The sequence below is a fragment of the Oncorhynchus mykiss genome, chromosome 21 (genome assembly GCF_057628025.1).
Source record: "Oncorhynchus mykiss isolate SJ-2025 chromosome 21, ASM5762802v1, whole genome shotgun sequence".
In the NCBI taxonomy this organism is placed as follows: Eukaryota; Metazoa; Chordata; class Actinopteri; order Salmoniformes; family Salmonidae; genus Oncorhynchus; species Oncorhynchus mykiss.
Genome location: NC_143042.1, coordinates 49,262,924 through 49,283,530, shown reverse-complemented (window position 1 = coordinate 49,283,530; position 20,607 = coordinate 49,262,924). Strand labels below are relative to the sequence as shown.

Below are 20,607 nucleotides of genomic sequence, written 5' to 3'. Positions count from 1 at the left end.
AGGGCTGTTGCAAGGCAGATTTGTCAGTGTTCTGCCATGGCCAGCAAAGAGCCCGGATCTCAATCCCATTGAGCACGTCTGGGATCTGTTGGATCAGAGGGTGAGGGTTAAGGCCATTCCCCTCAGAAATGTCTGGGAACTTGCGGGTGCCTTGGTGGAAGAGTGGGGCAACATCTCACAGCAGGAACGGGAAAATCTGGTGCAGTCCATGAGGAGGAGATGCACTGTAGTACTTAATGCAGCTGGTGGCCACACCAGCTACTGACTGTTACATTTGATTTTGAACCCCCCTTTGTTTAGGGACACGTTATTCCATTTCTGTTAGTCACATGTCTGTGACTTGTTCAGTTTATGTCTCAGTTGTTGAATCTTGTTTAAGTTCATACAAATATTTACACGTTTTTTTTTTTGCGGAAAATAAACGCAGTTGGCAGTGAGAGGACATTTCTTTTTTTTGCTGAGTTTATAATCACAACATGTAATGTCTTGGTCCCATGTTTCATGAGCTGAAATCAAAGATCCTTTAAAGTCAAGATAATTCATCCACTTGACAAGAAGCTGTTTTAACAGCATAATAATGACACAGGTGCACCTTGTGTTGTGGGCAACAAAAGGCCAATCGAGGAGCTGGAGCTGAGGAGTATTTCTGTCTGTATTTCTGTCTGTAATCAAACCCTTTTGTGGGTGAAAAAAAGTTCTGATTGGCTGGGCCTATGCCCTCTCAGGCCCCCTCATGGCTGAGCCCCTGCCCTTATATGAACTGCAACTCAGCTAAATCTTTAAACTGTTGCATGTTGCTTTTATATTTTTTTGTTCAGTATAATATTAGACATCAAATGTTGAATTGTAGACAACAAACGAGTTAACATTTTGCTTCCAGCAGCCTGTGGGCCATCAAAGTTTTATCGGGTAAAATGACAGAAAATGACAGAAAATGAAAACACTGTTTGTAAATGTTCGTTATTAAAGGTGCAATGTGTAACTTTGTGCTCATAACTTTTTGCACAAACAATCAAAGTGATCCAAGCTCCATATGAACTAAGCAGTGTCTTACCCTGGTTAAGACCCTACCTCCTCCACAGTCTGAGACACTCAAAGCAGAAATGAAACTACAGGTTGCACTTTTAGCAATATCTTTCAAATAGCACCATCTGTTGTCTACAATTCTGTAGTAGCCCTTTATTTCACCAGGAAAGTCAGTTTAGAACAAATTCTTCTTTACAATGACGGCCAACCCCCGGCCAAACCCGAACGACAATGGGCCAATTGTGCACTGCCCTATGGGACTCCCAATCACGGCCGGTGGTGATCAAGGCTTGAATCGAACATGGGTCTGTAGTGACACCTCTAGCACTGAGATACAGTGGCTTAGACTGCTGCACCACTCGGGAGCCCAGAGCAGCTTTATATCTGTTTGGGTCAACTGAATTAAAAACAGAGAACGCATTTATTTTATTTTATATTTGTGTGATGTTTGATTACCCATACTCCTCTCCTCTGACATTCAGACAGTATGTCTGTAGTGCAAGTGTGGCCATATCCGGTCTTGGAGCGCCCCAGTGTGTCCAACAGGTTTAATACACACTACTCATGCTTGGCTGGAACGAGTACCTAGTACGACACACAGTTGCAGGATCATCATTGAAACATTAGGGGGTGTCAGGTTTAGATAAACACTACTATAGACCTCTGACTCACTTCACTTTAGTGGGTGTATGAGTTGATCCGCCCATTAAACACCACACACATCTTCAGACACAACTACTTACCATCTGTCTCTCAGGAGAAGATCACTCACTATAAGGATCCAGACAAGCAACAGTTATCCATGAAGCTGTAGTCAGAGAGACTGTGGATGATGGGTTGTCTCATGGTCACCGGGGTTCTACTTGTGATTCTACTGTTCCATCCTCCAGCAGCTCAGAGTAAGTTCACCATGTAGGTTTACCATCTATGTTTAGTAGGTTTACCATCTATGTTTAGTAGGTTTACCATCTATGTTTAGTAGGTTTACCATCTATGTTTAGTAGGTTTACCATCTATGTTTAGTAGGTTTACCATCTATGTTTAGTAAGTTTACCATCTATGTTTAGTAAGTTTACTATGTTTATAGAAATATGTCAGCTGTTTCGGAGCTGAGTAAATGTTACAATTCATTAGATAAAAACGTTGATATACTGCTTTGTTTTTTGATTGTGTTGTTAATATCAACTTCATTCATCACATTGCTAACGACGTTAAATGATACTATAGTGTGTCGTTGAATTTATGCAATAATACTTCACATTTTTCTGTTATACTGACTTTGTTGAGGACACATGCTTTAAATATATTCTCTCATTCATCTGCATATGAATATGTTGTGTGTATTTGCTGTGCTGTTGGTACGTGATGTTATTGTCACACTGCCCTTACCACAGTGGAGAGCCCAGATACAGATGTGGAGGCCGTGAGATTCGAAGAGTTTTGTCTGAAAATCTCTGATGATTCGCACTGTACAACCGCTGAACCAGAGCCCAGACAAACGGTTACCAACAAGGAGGCAGCTGAGAGCACACAACTGGCAATGTCTTCGCCGTCGGATGACAAGGAAGGTGGGTCACTCGAGCTTTGAAACGTATAACAAGATATCTTCATCCTTAGAGCACAAGACCTCATACCAAAAGTATAGATTAGAGGTTATACACATTCAATCCATCATATCCTACTTTTAATAATAGATTTGAGTCATGTATCTTGCAAACTCAACTCTTCCCTCAGAGTCAGAAATGCCTGTCAATTCCTCATCACTTGCAGCTGAGGTCATGGGTAATCTATTTTAGACTATAGGCCTATGTTAATCAGTTCATCGTGCTGAATTGTGATACAGTTGTGAGTCAACAATATCAATAACTGATGTACTTATTCAAGGCGTCCCACCAGACAGTGGTGAACTGGGGCCGGTAGAGGGGGAAGGGTGTCGCTGCAAGACAAGGTCACTCCCTAGCTTTAAGACATCACAAGTCATCTTCATCCATAAATCACAAGCTAATACAGGTTAGAGAAGTCCATCACATCCTACTTTAATATATTTTACCAGATATAAACTCCACTCTTCAAATGGCTGTCAATTCTTCATCACTTGTGGCAAACTTCATGGGTAAGCTACATATTTCATTCTAAAGGCCTATTTTAATCAGTTCAACAAGCTGAATGTTTTTATTCTTAGAAAAAAGGGATCCAAAAGGGTTCTTCGGCTGGCCCCATAGGAGAACCCTTTTGGGTTCCATGTAGAACCCTCTGTGGAAAGGGTCCTATATGGAACCCAAAAGGGTTCTACCTGGAACCAACAAAAAGGTTATTCAAAGTGGTTCTCCTATAGGGACAGCCGAATAACCCTTTTAGATTCTAGATAGCACCTGTACTAGATAGCACCTGTTCTAGATAGCACCTGTTCTAGATAGCACCTGTTCTAGATAGCACCTGTTCTAGATAGCACCTGTTCTAGATAGCACCTGTTCTAGATAGCACCTGTTCTAGATAGCACCTGTTCTAGATAGCACCTGTTCTAGATAGCACCTGTCCTAGATAGTACCTGTTCTAGATAGCACCTGTTCTAGATAGCACCTGTCCTAGATAGTACCTGTTCTAGATAGCACCTGTTCTAGATAGCACCTGTCCTAGATAGTACCTGTTCTTTTCAGAATGTAGTTGTAAAGCTGTAGTTGCAATACAAATAACGGTTTATCAGTTTATCAATGACCGATTGACTTTGTCACTGTTAAGGCATCCCACCAGGCCATGGGGAACTGGGGCCGATAGAGAGGGAAGGGTGTCGCTGCAAGACGTGGCAGGAACACACAACTGACCGGTCTCTTGTCAGGAGCATAGACTTCAGGTTCTCTGCAACGGACGTGTGTAACTCCACAGAGATCATGTGAGTGTGTGTGTGTGTGCGTGCGTGCGTGCGTGCGTGTGTGTGGGGTGAAAGGGTTATGACAATGTGTTAATGGTCAAAGGCCAATTGAATGGTCAGTATCTATCAGCCATTAACCACTGCTGCTATTCTCTCCTAGTGAGACACTGGCAGATGGTAGGAAGGTTTGTGTGAATACCTCTCTCACAAGATACCTTGCACCACTGTTTGGGTGAGTTTGTGGGTAAAATATAATACAATATGAGGTCTTAGTTACATTTTTAGTTTCTCAATTGAAGCTTGTTTGTGCATTGTTTTCTTCATCTGATAAAATCACTTAGCTGTGCATCCTTACTCATATCAGTGGGGACTGTTCTTTCTTACTCGTTTCCAGTTTTTTTTTTTTTTTTACATCGCTTGCATATTGTGGTAAAGATCTGACATCCTATTCCTCTGTGTCCTTGTGGTTATTTTAACTGAGCATGTAACAAACCGTAATATTTCTATATTTTCCGCATTCCCCAGGCCTTCAACTGACCCAGACTGGGAAGGGACCACAACCCCCAGCCCAAACACCTCTGCAGTATCCTCGTCCCCAACCACACAGACAGAGGAACAAATGAGCATGACACCACCAAGGGACTTTTCTTTGGACTTTTACTTTGGAGTTAGAGAACAGGAACAAGCATACCCAGCACCCCCGGGACCCAGTGGGTCCAAAGGACACTTTGGACAACAGGGGTAACTAACTACAGTTGTTATTCTCAGTTTACAGTGGTCAATCACTATGTTTCTATGTCTTACTGTGGTGGGTTGTGGGTAGTAGTATAGCTATTTTACCTCCAGCCTTGGTGTACCTACTTATCAACAACATGGACTAAACTCAATGTCTGAATGTTTATCCTTGTTTTCATACTGGAAGAAGTATGTGTGAAAAATCCAGCAGCATTGCAGTTCTTGGCACCTACTACCATACCATACCCTGTAATATTTTGTCTTGCCCATTCAACCTCTAAATGGCACACATACACAATTCATGTCTCTGTTGTCTCAAGGCTTAAAAATCAATTTTAAACGTGTCTCCTCCCCTTCATCTACACTGAATGAAATGGATTTAACAAGTGGCATCAACAATGGATCACAGCTTTCACCTGGACTCACCTGGTCAGACTGTCATGGAAAGAGCAGGTGTTTTGAATGTATTGTTCACCCAGTGTATATCAGTAGTGACTTTGATCAAGTGTATTCCTCTGTTTCTGTCTCATGCAGGCCTGGTCTGCAGAGATGCGTGTGCATCGAAAAGGAGGCCAGAAGGATAGGAAGGCTCATCTCTAAAATACAGTTTAACGCACCCTCTTCAAGCTGCAACGTTGTGGAGATTATGTAAGCTTCACTGTTGTACTTTATACTGTATTATTGGACATCATTTACTCACCGCACTCTTTGTTTCACAGTACTTTTTTCTACAGTTTTGCTTTACAACCAACCAACCAACCAACCAACCAACCAACCAGACAGACAGACAGACAGACAGACAGACAGACAGACAGACAGACAGACAGACAGACAGACAGACAGACAGAGACAGACAGACAGACAGACAGACAGACAGACAGACAGACAGACAGACAGACAGAGACAGACAGAGACAGACAGACAGACAGACAGACAGACAGAGACAGACAGACAGAGAGAGAGAGAGAGAGAGAGAGAGAGAGAGAGAGAGAGAGAGAGAGAGAGAGAGAGAGAGAGACCGGCAGAAAATAAATAACTTTCATGCCTTTCCCTAACTTTAACATCTGAAATCTATCCCAAACCATAACCCTTGTTCCTAAACCTAATCTATGCCCAAATGTACATTTTCTTCTTACGGTAAAACATCGACTTCCTGTTGTGAATGTTTGAATTAACATAGCTGTTTCTTATGACTCTCCCCTGTTGTCCTATGCACAGTGCAACTCTGAAGACGTCAGGTCAAGAGGTTTGCTTGGATGTCACTGCACCCTGGGTACGCAAAATCCTGGAGAAATTAAAAGTACAACCAGACTCCCCTTGAAGGAGTTAACCTCATTTCAACACATCCTCCTGAATGACGCTAGGCTGATAATAAAGTTATATTTCGTGAAAGATGTGTGCTCAGCACAGTATTGCTTTGGCCCAACAGTTGTTAGTAAGTAGATGTTGCTGATTATCAAAGTGCTAAATGTGTCAGCAGTGTGACACTTCTTTTTTGATAAAGATGTTTGATAAGTGACTAATTCTTTCCACCCTGGCCTGTACTTGATTTTACAGGAAATTGAAATGTTTTTTTGGCATCTGATTTCTGCTATCTGGACAACTAAACCACTGAGAGAAAAGGGAAATTTGCTAATGTAATTTGAATTTCACATTTTAATGACAACTTAAACTAGTTGCAAATAAACCGCTCACCAACCTTGAGTATGACAATTTCCTTCATGACAACTGTTATTATATTATCAGGGGTTGTCAATGCAAAACAACTAAAACATGTCAGCAAATAAAACAACAGACTACTTATTATAATACACATGGTTTCCTTCTATGACCAGTTGGTGATTTCTGACTGATCATATAGACCTTGGGAGATTCTCAATTGGAAAAGTCTGTCCTCTCCTTGACTCCTCAGTCCTTCTTTCCTCCGTGACCCGGAAACCAATAAGTGGTCCAGGAGAGTGTCAATTTGTTAGTAGGTGAACCGAGGAGTAACCCCCCGCCAACCAGACGTGAAGTTGCCCCAAGTAGTCCCCGCCTCCAACCCTGCCTCCGAGTTTCATCCTCTTGGTTACTACCCTCACTTATCATGTCACCAGACTTCGCAAAGACTCTCCTACCTGCCTCTAAACTCCTCTCCGTTGGATACTGAAGTGCATCCTCTGTGTATGCTCTGCAGAGGAGTTTTGAAATCTGCCACTGAATCAGCTGTTGCTTACATGCACACATTTCAAAACAACACGCTACTTTTCTTTTAATCTATAACATGTCTTGCACATCTAGCCTTATCACTTTACACGTTTCATTCTACCGCTGTAAATGTCATTTGCCTGATGACGCGTGAGTGGAGAAGGAGTCTCATTTCCTACAGGCATATTGTTTCCACGTTTCCTCTCCTCGCCTCCGCTCCTCGATTTCCACACTTCAGTTTGGCTTAGGGTTTGAGATAGGCTTAGGGTTTGGGTTAGGATTAGGGTTTGGGTTAGGATTAGGGTTTGGGTTAGGATTAGGGTTTGGGTTAGGATTAGGGTTTGGGTTAGGATTAGGGTTTGGGTTAGGATTAGGGTCTGGGTTGGGATTAGGGTCTGGGTTAGGATTAGGGTCTGGGTTAGGATTAGGGTTTGGGTTAGGATTAGGGTTTGGGTTAGGGTTAGGGTTTGGGTTAGGGTTTGGATTAGGGTTTGGTGTACTCCAGTTTCTTCTTGACCCCGGCACACTTCAGTATGAGCTCTGCGTGCCTCCTCTTCAGCCCCTCCAGCCTCTCCTCCAGGTCGTCTGAGGCGTCGACCTTCTCCTCAAAGTCCCTCAGCAGGATCTCGTTGCCCAGCAGTCCGCAGCGCTGGCGCAGCTTCAGGTTGTCCATACGGAGGCCATCCCTGGCCTGCTTGGTCCTGGTCAGCACATCCCTCTTCCTGGCCACCACCACCTCCACCTCAGCCAACTGGGCCCGCTTGGCCTGGTTCTCCATCTGCACGAACTGGAGCTTCTCCTTCACATGGGTTAGTACCTGGACTGTGCTGGTGATCTTCTTGCGCAGTTTAAGGAGCTCCTCGTTGCGCTCCTCTATCTTCTCATTATACGTCTGGTTCTCTATCTTCAGCTGCTCGAAGTCGATGAGGTGCAGGCCCTCAGCGAGCATCTCCTTGTCACGCAGTGTGGCCTCAAACTTGCGCGTCTTGTTCTTCAGCTTGATATTCTCCAGGCGCACGGTGACCAGCTCTTTCTGGCGCCGCTGCTCGGCCGCCTGGATCTGCTCTACCTCGACCGCCGCCGCCTGTTTCCCAAGGCGCCGGCTCAGGGCCGTCACGGCCACGTCGCGCTTCAGTGCCATGAAAGCGCTCCACTCGGTCTCCAGCTGGCCCAGCTTCTCCTGGCTCTGCTGCCTCAGCTCCTCTGCCTGCTGCTGGGCTGCCTCCGAGTCCAGCCGGTGCTGCCACTTCAGGTCCTCCATGATGGCCATGTACTTCTGGTAGCGCTGCTCCTGGTCCGACACGGCTTTCTCCTTCTCAGGACGTGCGTCATCACCTGTCTTCTTGCGGAAGTACTCCACCAGCTTGATCTGGAGCTGACCGTTGACCTGGCTCAGTTTGTCCTTCTCCGCCTGCAACTCATAAAGGAAGTTCATGTACTCTTTGTAGTCGATGCTGGGGCCCGTCTCTTTGGTTAGAGAGGGACCCTTTTCCTCAACCTGCACGGAACTCTCCCCTTCGGGAGTCCCTGGGTCTAGTTTTGGCAGTCCGTCTTCATCATCATTGTTGTTGTCGACATCTTCGAGTGTGAGGCTCCCCTCGCGGGAGAGAGGCTCCCCTATTAGAGGCTTCATCTCCGGGACCTCTCCCTCTTCGAATGTCTCACTCGTTGGTAGGTTGGGTCCTGTGGGTGACTCATCTCCAGCGCCCTCTCCTGGCTCAGAAGCGGCTGGGTTCCCTCCCTCTGTCTCAGCTGAGATACCCTCTGTTGCCTGTTCCCCTAAAGCTTTTTCAGACTCTTGCCCACTCTGCTCCACTGCTACCACCTCCTCGGCCTCATCTGCAGCCGTGTCAGCTTTATTCTTACAGTAATCAGCATTAGTGGATTTGCCCTCTTCTGAGGGCTCTTCAGCTGGTGTATGCTGGAGTTGCTCATCGTTCTTCAGCTCTGTGTTTTCAATGTTGGGATTGGACCCAGGGTCATTCTCTTTCTGCTCTGCATTCCCATCCATGAGAACGGGAATTTAAGTTTAAGTATTTCTGGCTAAAAACAAGCTAGAAAATCACGTGTCAATTAAGTCCCCGGTTGTAAGGCAACATTCAAATATATGTTTTCTAGGATAAAACGAGGTCAAGAAATCCTAAACGAGAACTTCACACATAAGCAACTGTTCTTTAATGAAACCATTTGTGTTTTGAGTTGTCCTGGAAACTGGGCATGTAAGCCAATCACAGGCTTTTGCGCCAAGTTCATTAATATTAATGAGACGCAGTAGTCTGACCAGAGACACTCCAGCACGCAGGCCCTCCCTCCGCGGCACTGCTGCTTCCAACAACAAGCAGAAGCCAGCAACATGGCCGACCTAGGAAAGAAGTACTGCGTAAACTGCCTTGCAGACGTTACGAATCTGCGGCTTCGCTGTACTGACTGTCCAGATATCGAACTTTGTCCGGAGTGCTTCTCCGCGGGTGCAGAAATCGGTAATCACCGGCGATGGCACGGTTATCAGCAAGTCGACGGCGGGCGCTTCACCCTCTGGGGTCCCGAAGCGGAGGGAGGATGGACTAGCAGGGAAGAGCAGTCGCTCCTCGACGCGATCGAGCAATATGGCTTTGGAAACTGGGTATTTCACTTTATAGCCTAGCTACTTTTCAGATAGCTATAGAATACAAGCACGCGTATAAAAATATCTAGACTAAATGTGAATGAGTAAAGTTGCTCTCTTGAAAAATAACGCAATATAGACCCGTATACATTTGACAACTTCAGACTGACAGCCAGGTTCTGTCGAGAGTTGGCCATATCGATCAACTCTGCAATACTTGAACTGTACTTTAGTCCTGTATACAGCTAGCTAGCTAAGTCGTGATGAATGCAACTTTTCCATGCTAACGCACATTACAATCCACGATGTTGCAAATGTGCAATGCATTATGAACATACAGGAAACGTTTGGTATAATGTAGACAAGTCTGTTTCAATGGATCTGTTGATCTCCTATCAATGGAATTCAACACACGTCTATGCTAATAGTGAACGTATAGCAATGCATGCATTATGTGTGTGTCTGTGTAGCCTAAATGCTTGCAGGGATGTAATCCCCCTCTCAGTAACACTGTCCTGTGTGTGTGTGCTGGTCTTTCAGGAGGACATGGCCACTCATGTAGGGGCGTCTCGGACCCCCCAGGATGTCATGGACCACTATGTCGGCATGTACATCCATGGCAACCTGGGAAAGGCCTGCGTCCCCGACAGCATCCCCAACCGGGTGACGGATCACACCTGCCCCAGCGGCGGCCCCCTGTCCCCCAGCCTCACCACCCCCCTGCCTCCCCTGGACGTGACCCTGGGCGAGCAGCAACAGCTGGGCTACATGCCGCTCCGCGACGACTATGAGATGGAGTACGACCAGGAGGCGGAGAAGCTCATCAGTGGCCTGTCGGTCAACTACGACGATGAAGACGTGGAGATCGAGATGAAGCGCGCGCACGTGGACATGTACGTGCGCAAGCTTCGTGAGCGCCAGCGCCGCAAAAATGTGGCCCGCGACTACAACCTGGTGCCCGTCTTCCTAGGCCGCGACAAGAAGGAGAAGCAAAGCACGCTGGGAGTTGTAGGTGGTGGTGGTGGCGTCGCCGTCGGAGCGGTGGGGAGCCTTCCGACGCCAACCACTCCCGCGGTGACGCCGGGAGCTCCAGCCGTTCCGACGGTGCCGAAGCGTAAGATCCCCAAGGAGGAGAAGGAGCAGCGGATCAAGTTACGGGGGATGTGCCAGTTCATGGCTCAGCGGGAGTTTGAGGACTTGTTCCACAACATGCACAAGGAGCGCGTGCTGCGCGCCAAAGTACGGGAGCTGCAGCGCTACCGCCGCAACGGCATCGCGCGACTGGACGAGGCGGCCGAGTACGAGGCGGCGAGGCACAAACGGGAGAAACGCAAGGAGAACAAGAGCGTAGCTACCTCGAAAACGGGCCGGGGCGGAGGGCTCGGCACAGGAGGAGGGCTTGGCGGAGGGACAGGAGGTGGCGGAGTCATCAAAGAGGAGGGCAAGGATGGCGAGTTCCCGGCCATAGAGAACCTGGCGGGCTTCGAGCTGCTGTCAGACCGGGAGAAGGTGCTGTGCAATTCACTTAACCTCAGCCCCACGCGCTACCTGACAGTCAAGACAATCATCATCAAGGACCACCTGCAGAAGAGCCAGGGCATTCCCTCCAAGAGCCGGCTGCCCAGCTACCTAGACAAGGTGCTCAAGAAACGCATCCTCAGCTTCCTCACAGAGAGCGGCTGGATATCCCGGGATGCATCCTAACAATCCATTGGGTTTGTAGGGACTGGGACACGTCCTAACAATCCATTGGGTTTGTAGGGACTGGGACACGTCCTAACAATCCATTGGGTTTGTAGGGACTGGGACACGTCCTAACAATCCATTGGGTTTGTAGGGTTTGGGACACATCCTAACAATCCATTGGGTTTGTAGGGACTGGGACACGTCCTAACAATCCATTGGGTTTGTAGGGACTGGGACACGTCCTAACAATCCATTGGGTTTGTAGGGACTGGGACACGTCCTAACAATCCATTGGGTTTGTAGGGACTGGGACACGTCCTAACAATCCATTGGGTTTGTAGGGACTGGGACACGTCCTACCAATCCATTGGGTTTGTAGGGACTGGGACACGTCCTAACAATCCATTGGGTTTGTAGGGACTGGGACACGTCCTAACAATCCATTGGGTTTGTAGGGACTGGGACACGTTCTAACAATCCATTGGGTTTGTAGGGTCTGGGACACGTCCTAACAATGTGTATGGAGTTTGTGGGGACTGGGACAGGTCCTAACAATGTGTATGGAGTTTGTGGGGACTAAGGATTGCAGAGGGACAATGACTCTTGTTCTCTGTTGGATTGTTGCGTCTCTGTGTCTTGTTATAAACAATGTGAGATGTGTCGTGAGCTCCAGATTGGACCAAGCTGAATTTTACCACCTTTTGTCAAGTTCTGACCCAAGTCGTCGACCACCGGACTGTTTGTGAATATGTACATTGCAAAAGATTTCCTCTTTCTTCAAAAAAAGTTTGGATACCATTTACTGGAGAACGTGGAACAAATATATATTTTTGTATTTGCATCCATATGAATGATAATGTATGGGTAGATGATACATTCTCTTTATTGCAGTGAAGGATCACCTAATACTACTGGGTAAACCAGACAACACTGTTTTTCAAAGCGATTCTCAAAAGTATAAATAGTTGTGTAGTTTGTCTCCAGCTTCCTGTTAGTATGGTCCCAGATCAGTTGGTGCCATCTTGCCAACTCCTATGGTCATTGGCAAGACGATACAAACAGTTCTGGGACCAGGCTAGCTTCCTTTTAGGTTAGGATGTTGTCTTGGAGAGCACAGGTTAGTGCCTATTCAAACAGCAATACAGCCGCACTGTGTTGGAAAGCAGGGGTTATCATCATCATCATTCTTACCATGAAAAGATGGCCTGCTAAGCATAGAGGGGTCAGTATTTGGCAGCTAACGCTTTCATAAAGCACTGCGGTAATCCCCATTATGACGCTGTAGCTTTGTGGTGTTGTCAGGCTCAGAATGTGGCACTGTGAGGGGAGTAGATAAGCCTCCATACTGTTCTGTTCCACACGTTGCACGTTTTCTGATTCTAGTAGGCGATTCACTCTACTCGACTTCTAAAGAAAATAAAAAGCTTTAAAAATCGCCATTAACCAATGACATGCGATCCTAAAGCACAAATCAAAAATGTTGCATATCTATTTTTCTCACCCCCGGTTAAGTTTGCCTGCCCCTTGTTTGGAGGGGCGTTGTGGGGTTAACGGTGTGTCGTCCTGCCAGGCTGGTTTTAGCCTCTTCATGAATACGCGCTGCATGATTATTGTATTGTGACTCGTTGCTCGCTGTTTAGTTTGCTACTGTTCCATCTATTCAAAGGAAGTTAAGTCATCGTTTAAAAAAAGAAGTGATATACCTGCTACATTTGCTCCATCTATCTTCCTGGTTCATTGTTTTACAGTCACATCGTTCAATTAAGGCTAGTGCAGTGGTTCTCAAAGTAGGGGTTGTGAAACCGAATGGGGAAAATAGCTTTTGTTGTTGATGTTTGGAACCACTGGGTTAGTGTTCACATATGGCCTTGCAAGAAAACTATCAAAGGGCAGAAATATTCTGGTAGAAGAGAAAAAAGGACGACTGCCACAGTTAGACCTGGTTTTCCATTATGTGAAATGTGTTTGTTCCAAGCACGGGTGCTTTAAAATGTCCCGTGGCACCTTCTCCCTACGATGTCCAGTTAGCCTGTTTTAAAACGGAGGTGAACTTCAGTAGAGATGGGGATTGGTTGTATAGAAACAGTATTACATTAGACACTGTGAAATAATGTTGTGACTGCATTCGTATAGGCCTTAATATTAGCATTCCATCATAGTACATTTACCATACCACAGAGGAAATAAAAATGCTATATTTTTCTTCCCCATAAGCCTCTGAGTATCCGGACACTGACAAGGCCCCTTGGTTCTCCCATCATCTACTTGAAGATTTTTTATTTTTGTCCCAACAACTGGCGTAGTTCACAATCAAAGACTACATATCTCCTTATCTGGTTTAAGGCGCAAACAACTGTTCAAGGGTGTTAGTATGTTCTGTATTAAAAATGAAAATCCTTTATACTGTATGGCTTCCTTGGTTTTATTTTCACAACATTTGGTGAGTTCAGTATGTGGTAATATTTGCCGACAGTGTCCTACACTTCATGATCCTACATACAGGGAAATGGGCCAATTAAAAACAATGGGCATGCAAGTCCAAGTGAATCTGTATATTAGACGCTGCTGTGGCACTGAACTGTCCATAGGCACACTAAATCCAACATAGCATTCGTAAAAGAAACGCATGAAACAAGACCAGTATGTAGAGGATCTAGACGAGAAGAAAAACAAACTGTTGGGGGGAGTTTCTCTTCTGCACTGTTCAACCAATCCAGTAAATGTGGAGGAGGAGTTATAGTGTCTCCTGGTTAACATACTGTACCGTCTAGGTTGTTAACATGTCACAGGCTCGCTTTCCACTTCCCCTGTTGTTGGGGACTCCGAAGCTGCTACAGGCACACAGACTATCCAGTCTAAGTAGTTAAGACTAATTAACGTCATTATACTGTCAATGTCCCACACCACTAGGGCGACATCTGCCATAGCGGCGAGATAGTGTTCTGCTGTCATGAAGTCTGGAATGATTACATTAGAGCCTCAACAGCATGATTGCGTATCTCCGGTGAATCTGTAGATTTCGCTAGAGCGTATTTTCATTTTGACAACCATACTCTCTGACCGGCTCCTACTCTAGTCCAGCAGCTGAACACTACGTCTGTGGTTGCCTCTGAAGTATTTTTACATACATACAACATTCATGTATTGTGTAATATTGCATATTTCACCTCCATTCACTTAAAACTGTCCAGACTCTTTCTGAAAATGAAACAGACTACTACATCAGGGCTCTCCAACCCTGTTCCTGGAGAGCTACCGTCCTGTAGGTTTTCACTCCAACCCTGTTCCTGGAGAGCTACCGACCTGTAGGTTTTCACTCCAACCCTGTTCCTGGAGAGCTACGATTCTGTAGGTTCACTCCAACCATGTTCCTGGAGAGCTACCGTCCTGTAGGTTTTCACTCCAACCCTGTTCCTGGAGAGCTACCGACCTGTAGGTTTTCACTCCAACCCTGTTCCTGGAGAGCTACGATTTTGTAGGTTCACTCCAACCATGTTCCTGGAGAGCTACCGACCTGTAGGTTTTCACTCCAACCCTGTTCCTGGAGAGCTACGATTCTCTAGGTTCACTCCAACCATGTTCCTGGAGAGCTACGATTCTGTAGGTTCACTCCAACCATGTTCCTGGAGAGCTACCAACCTGTAGGTTTTCACTCCAACCTTAATCTAGCGCACCTGATTATAACAATTAGCTGGTTGATGAGGTGAGTCAGGTTAGTTACAACAGAGGTTGGAGCAAAAACCTACAGGACAGCAGCTCTCCAGGAAGAGGGTTGGAGAGGCCTGGACAACATGTTAAGCTGTCACTGGAAGCTATACAAACACGGCAATACACAGGGCTAAATTGTACCAAAGACCGCATTACTTACAGGGAAAAATATATTCCAATTAAATTAATTGAAAGTACTATGTTTGTCCAATGAAAACAATGACAGCAGTTTGGTATATAATCATGAGGTACATTACATTCTCCCATCCATAACAATTACAATGACTGGACAGGAATCTGATCCTGATGACTGAAATAGGACAGAAATGACTTGTCAAACTGGTTCTGTGCTGTACGTGCCATCACAAGTGTTGCTTCTGCTCAAACATAATTGCGCCTGGCAGATACATGGGCGGTGTCCCAATTCGACATCCTTTCCCGCAAAGTATGCACTTGCACACTTCCTGTCATGGATTTAACAATGCCGTAAACTCCCTCCAGCCAATCCAATGCTTTTTAATTCATGACAGGGAGTGAGCAAGTGCACACTTCGGGAGAAGGGTGGAGAATCGGAATGCAAAGTCAAAACAGGCTGTGATGTCATCCATGGTAATAATATTAGTTCAAGTTGGATTCCCGCCTCTTTGAGGCAACGTTAGGTGGTTGGGGAGTTGGGTTGGGTGGGGCGCTTTGACCAGCCTGCAGTAGCCAAGGTGATCTGTCACCCAGGCAAAAACAATGACATCACGGTCATACTGAACATTTTTTTAAATCAAGGGGCTTTGGCCACGCCCACCAATGCCGGCCGGAGGGTGCGCCCGTGGAGTTTGTAGCCCACCTTGGTTACTATGGCGACCGTGCCAGGCTCCTTACCCTCCACAGGGGCGTGAAATAGAGCCTCGTGCTCATAGGGGTCGAACTTCTGCCCTCCGTCTGGATTAAGCTTGACCAGGCCGTGCTTGGCGAACACCTTCTGCATCTGTTTATCTGTCATCACCAGGCCGTCGTACAGGTTCTTCAGGTGGGGGTTCTTCTGAGAGGACACCTCCTCACTGGGCACGCTCTCCGTCGCCTTCTCCAGGATGTCCGCCACCTCCAGCAGGTCTTTGCAGAACCTTTGGATTCCTGAAATGTGCGAAAATAAAGGAGATATGAGTTAGTATTCTTTTAGAAAACATAGAATGAACAACATCATTGAATATGCAGTTCCAAAAGTATTGGGAGAGTGACACATTTGTTGTCGTTTCGGCTCTGTCCTCAAGACCTTTGGATTTGAAATGACACAATGACGGAGGTTAAAGCACACACTGTCAGATTTCAATTTCAGGGTATTTTTATCCATATCGGATGAACCCGTTTAGAAATGACAGCAATATTTGTACATAGTTCAAGATTATCCATAATCATGGCAGCATCGTTAATGTAGAGGTGTTTAGAAACATTCTATTCTCATTTACAATAAAAAAGTGACTCCAAAGTTACAATACATTATTTACCATTAATTTCGATTGTTTCAGATTATTTTGTGGCCAAACAAAAACAAACTGCAAATGCATCCAACAAATTTGTAGAGTCACAAGTTTGATGTAGTCATTGTGTGCTAGGAATATGGGACCAAATACTACATTTTTTGCTACTTTAATACACAAGTAAATTTGTTCCCTAAAATGGGCGGACTACGTACAACAAGTGCTGTCATTTCTAACCGGTTCCCCCGACATGGATGAAAATACGCTCAAATTAAAGCAGAGTCTGCACTTTAACATCTGTCATTGTATCACTTCAAATCCAAAGTGCTGGAGTACAGAGCCAAAACAACAACAAATGGCACTGTCCCAATACATTCAGAGCTCACTGTCCCAATACATTCAGAGCTCACTGTCCCAATACATTCAGAGCTCACTGTCCCAATACATTCAGAGCTCACTGTCCCAATACATTCAGAGCTCACTGTCCCAATACATTCAGAGCTCACTGTCCCAATACATTCAGAGCTCACTGTCCCAATACATTCAGAGCTCACTGTCCCAATACATTCAGAGCTCACTGTCCCAATACATTCAGAGCTCACTGTCCCAATACATTCAGAGCTCACTGTCCCAATACATTCAGAGCTCACTGTCCCAATACATTCAGAGCTCACTGTCCCAATACATTCAGAGCTCACTGTCCCAATACATTCAGAGCTCACTGTACCTCCAGATTAACTTTATATTGCATGTTGCTTGACATCAATGAACCAAAAGGATGGTTCTAAAAACCACCTATAAGTATGTCTGTCTCACTGGTGAGAATCAAATAAATATGCAAATGTTAGATTACCATACAACTTTGAGTCTTCCACCATCTTTTGACTCCTCGTCCTCAGGTTCTCCGTGTCTGCCAGGGCCCGCTTGTACTTGTCCTGTAGACACAGACAGAAAAGCTGAGGCCAAGAGACAATCCTGTTTTCAAAGCTCTTCTGACTAGTGAGATTCAGACAGGGTGAGGTTAACCAAGATACTATTCCACACTAGTATACCACTAGGAAACCATGCCTAACACACTGGTTTCATTCTAGGTAGTATTCTAGCTTGGATATTGGAACAGACTTATAGTGAGTGACTGGTGTGGCGACCTAGGACTAGTGTAAAGTTGACCCTAGACCAAGGGGAGGGGGACAACAAAGAGCTATAAAAAATATATATTTACAAAAATAAAGACCTTTTTCTCCCCAATTTCATGGTATCCCACTGGTAGTTACAGGCTTGTCCCATCACTGCAACTCCCGTACGGACTCGAAATTCAAGAGCCAAAACATTACCCGGCCAAGCCGCACTGCTTGTTGACACAATGCCAGCTTAACCCGGAAGCCAGCCACACCAATGTGTTGGAAGAAATGCTGTACACCTGGCGCCGTGTCAGCGTTCATGCGCTTGGCCCGCCACGGGTTGAGATAATAACAGAACATGGCCAAGATGTTAAAATGTCCATAGGTACAGATCTAGGATCACCCTCCCCTCACCCAATCCTAACCGCAATGGGACAAGGAAATCTCGGCCTGCCAAACCCTCTGCTAACCCGGACAACGCTGGGCCAATTGTGCGCCGCCTCATGGGTCTCCCAGTCACTGCCAGCTGTGACAAAGCCTGGGATTGAACCCGGGTCTGTAGTGATGCCTCAAGCATTGCAATGCAGTGCCTTAGACCACTGCACCACTTGTGAAGCCCCCCAAAATTGATTTTAACAAACAATTAGTCCCCCTAAAAATGTGGCTCTCCGTTGAATTGTAAAATCCTGACATGGCCCTCGAGACAAAAAGTTTGCCCAACCCTGCCCTAGACTCTGATCTTGGGTCAGTTTTTTTTTCTTCCCCCTAGTAATGGTTAAGGTTAGGATTGGGTGAGGGGAGGATGATCCTAGATCTGTACCTATGGACATTTTAACATCTTGGCCATGTTCTGTTATTATCTCAACCCGGCACAGCCAGAACCAGCCCTCATAGCCTGGTTCCTCTCTAGGTTTCGGCCTTTCTAGGGAGTTTTTCCTAGCCACAGTGCTTCTACACCTGCATTGCTTGCTGTTTTGGGTTTTAGGCTGGGTTTCTGTACAGCACTTTGTGACATCAGCTGATGTAAGAAGGGCTTTATAAATACATTTGATTGATTGATATGGAAACTGCACCCTGGAGCCAGACTCACCGTGACCTCTTTAAGCTGCTCCTCCAGCTGGCCCTTCTCCTCAGCAAGGCCCTTCTCTGCTGCGCTCTGCTCAGCATGCTGGTCCTCCTCCAACCCCTGGCCGCTTTTCTGCTGGGCTGCTGTGCATAGGAGCCGTGGGGATGCCCTAACAGAGCAGAGAGAGACAGAGAAATGGGTTAGATACACAACATAGTTTTAGCTGTTAATGCATTGGTCATTTTAGTGCACTGTACTGGTATCCAAACATGATTAATTAATTTGTATATGGTACATGTTTATTTTATTAACATGGTAATACCATGTTAATGGTTAGCCTCTGGTATCCCGTTGCTGAAGGCTACAACCCAAACCCCGAAGACATATTTACAAGCCCTCTGGGTTTACCTATTTCAGATGAACTTTTCCCAAGTCATCTAAAGAAAATATGTACTCAAGAATGGTTTACCTTTCGGTGCGGACCATACAATGTGCGAAAAGAAACGTTGACATTAAACTTTCCCGGAGTTTACAGAATTCACACCATATAGCCTAATCTCCATAAAATAGCGCTGCCATCTAGGAACACGTGGTAATCTCGTGTGGCAATTACAGATTATTGCTGACTAGAAAGTGTGCGTCGGAAAAATGTGGATTTCAACGTTTATTTTTACCACAGTTCACACATTTGGCCCGTACCGACAGATCAGGCATTTCAGATTTGCCTTCGGTGACTCGGATGTGTACAGGTCTCCCGGAGCGAAGAGGCTAGGTAATGATCTACGGTAACGTTACACACATTAGAGTCTCTCTGACTGCAATCTCTCCTTGGCCCAGATACAGGTAAACTACATTGTGGCATTTTAGTAGCGAAGCCAACTGCCTTTGCTATGGTGTGCCACCAAACTACACCCAAAATAGCTTAACATTAAAACCTGCGGTACTGTAGTTAGCTAGTTCGCATTGGATTAGTTGATAGGCTAACAGCTTTGAACAAGGCGCATAGAAATTGAATTAAATGGGATTCTGCTATCAGAAATGTGCTATTGAACTCTCATTACGAAAGCAGTACAATAACTAACGTTATATGACAGGTCGTTAGTTAGCAAGCTAACGTTACCCAACTCGTTAGCACCCGGCCAAGGGTGATGGCACAACGTTACAGACAATGCTCTGAACAACCGTATTAACATGTACTCTCGTAATGTATTACCTTATTATTGAAGAAGATGATACAACAGAGTAACTCTGTTTTACAGCTCGTACACACCAGCTCGCCATTTTCACTGATAACACACGCTGAAGGAGCAGAGTACCCCAGTGGCAGGAGGTTGAGCCAATCACCAATCAGAAAGAGATCCACCTAGTCGTCGCGTCCAATCAATGATGTTATAGAGTATGACGTCTTCCTGTAGTTTGGTTGAGGTGATGATAAAGGTCGAAAACTGGGCACGTGACCAAGGACAGAATTTGTGCCTTTTGTAAACTGAAGGTTCTCTCTTTTGTAACTTTTTAAGTGTTGAATCATCACCAAACCCATCTCTGTCCACATCACCAACAAACTATCATGGTTCAAACACACCAATACAGTCATGAAGAGGGTACGACAACACGTTTGCCCCCTCAGGAGACTGACAAGATCCCCAGATCCTCAAAAAGTTATCCAGCTGCACCATCTAGAGCATCCAGACCGATTGCATCACGGCCTGGTATGGCAACTGTAAGGTGCTACACAGAGGGTAGTGCGTACGGCCCAGTACATCACTGGAGCCAAGCTTATTGTCATCCAGGACCTATATACTAGGCAGTGTCAGAGGAAGTCCCAAAAAATTGTCAAAGACTCCAGCCATCCAAGTCATAGACTGTTCTCTCTGCTACCGCACGGCAAGTGGTACCGGATCACCAAGTCTAGGTCCAAAAGGCTCCTTAACAGTGCAGATGTTAATGTGCAGCAGTATAACTTTTTTAATAAAGCGATGCTCTGCCTTAACAACACTATCAACAAGGCAGATCCTACAGGCCCCAGTTTTGTCACACTACTGTTCAGTCGTGTGGTCAGGTGCCACAAAAAAGGACTTAGGAAAATTGCAATTGGCTCAGAACAGGGCAGCATGGCTGGCCCTTGGATGTACACA

General features: G+C 45.7%; 4 protein-coding genes across 5 annotated transcripts; 2 read left to right on the top strand and 2 right to left on the bottom strand.

Annotated features, from left to right (window-relative positions):
- Positions 1–1,696: 1,696 nt before the first annotated feature.
- LOC110500742 (uncharacterized) lies at positions 1,697–6,334 on the top strand. Of its 2 annotated transcripts, XM_036958241.2 has the most exons (8): positions 1,697–1,925; positions 2,421–2,594; positions 3,080–3,139; positions 3,766–3,916; positions 4,056–4,127; positions 4,421–4,636; positions 5,165–5,278; positions 5,849–6,334. In XM_036958241.2, the coding sequence occupies exons 1-8, from the start codon at positions 1,856–1,858 to the stop codon at positions 5,949–5,951; spliced, it is 960 nt and encodes a 319-aa protein (XP_036814136.2). In that variant the 5' UTR covers positions 1,697–1,855; the 3' UTR covers positions 5,952–6,334. The 2 variants fall into 2 exon arrangements, with proteins under 2 accessions (XP_036814136.2, XP_036814137.2); XM_036958242.2 differs by lacking the exon at positions 5,165–5,278 and having other exon boundaries at positions 1,702–1,925.
- cfap184 (cilia and flagella associated protein 184) lies at positions 6,269–8,828 on the bottom strand. Its single transcript, XM_021578264.3, has one exon. The coding sequence runs from the start codon at positions 8,826–8,828 to the stop codon at positions 7,302–7,304; it is 1,527 nt and encodes a 508-aa protein (XP_021433939.3). The 3' UTR covers positions 6,269–7,301.
- LOC110500893 (transcriptional adapter 2-beta) lies at positions 7,259–13,514 on the top strand. Its single transcript, XM_021578412.3, has 2 exons — positions 7,259–9,440; positions 9,963–13,514. The coding sequence occupies exons 1-2, from the start codon at positions 9,171–9,173 to the stop codon at positions 11,124–11,126; spliced, it is 1,434 nt and encodes a 477-aa protein (XP_021434087.2). The 5' UTR covers positions 7,259–9,170; the 3' UTR covers positions 11,127–13,514.
- A 1,531-nt stretch (positions 13,515–15,045) lies between these two features.
- Positions 15,046–20,156, bottom strand: LOC110500744 (GrpE-like 1, mitochondrial). The gene is made up of 4 exons (XM_021578271.3): positions 19,686–20,156; positions 18,497–18,641; positions 17,139–17,220; positions 15,046–15,941 (listed from the first exon to the last, which is right to left on the bottom strand). Exons 1-4 carry the CDS (start codon positions 19,751–19,753, stop codon positions 15,589–15,591), a joined length of 648 nt encoding a protein of 215 aa, XP_021433946.2. The 5' UTR covers positions 19,754–20,156; the 3' UTR covers positions 15,046–15,588.
- Positions 20,157–20,607: the final 451 nt, after the last annotated feature.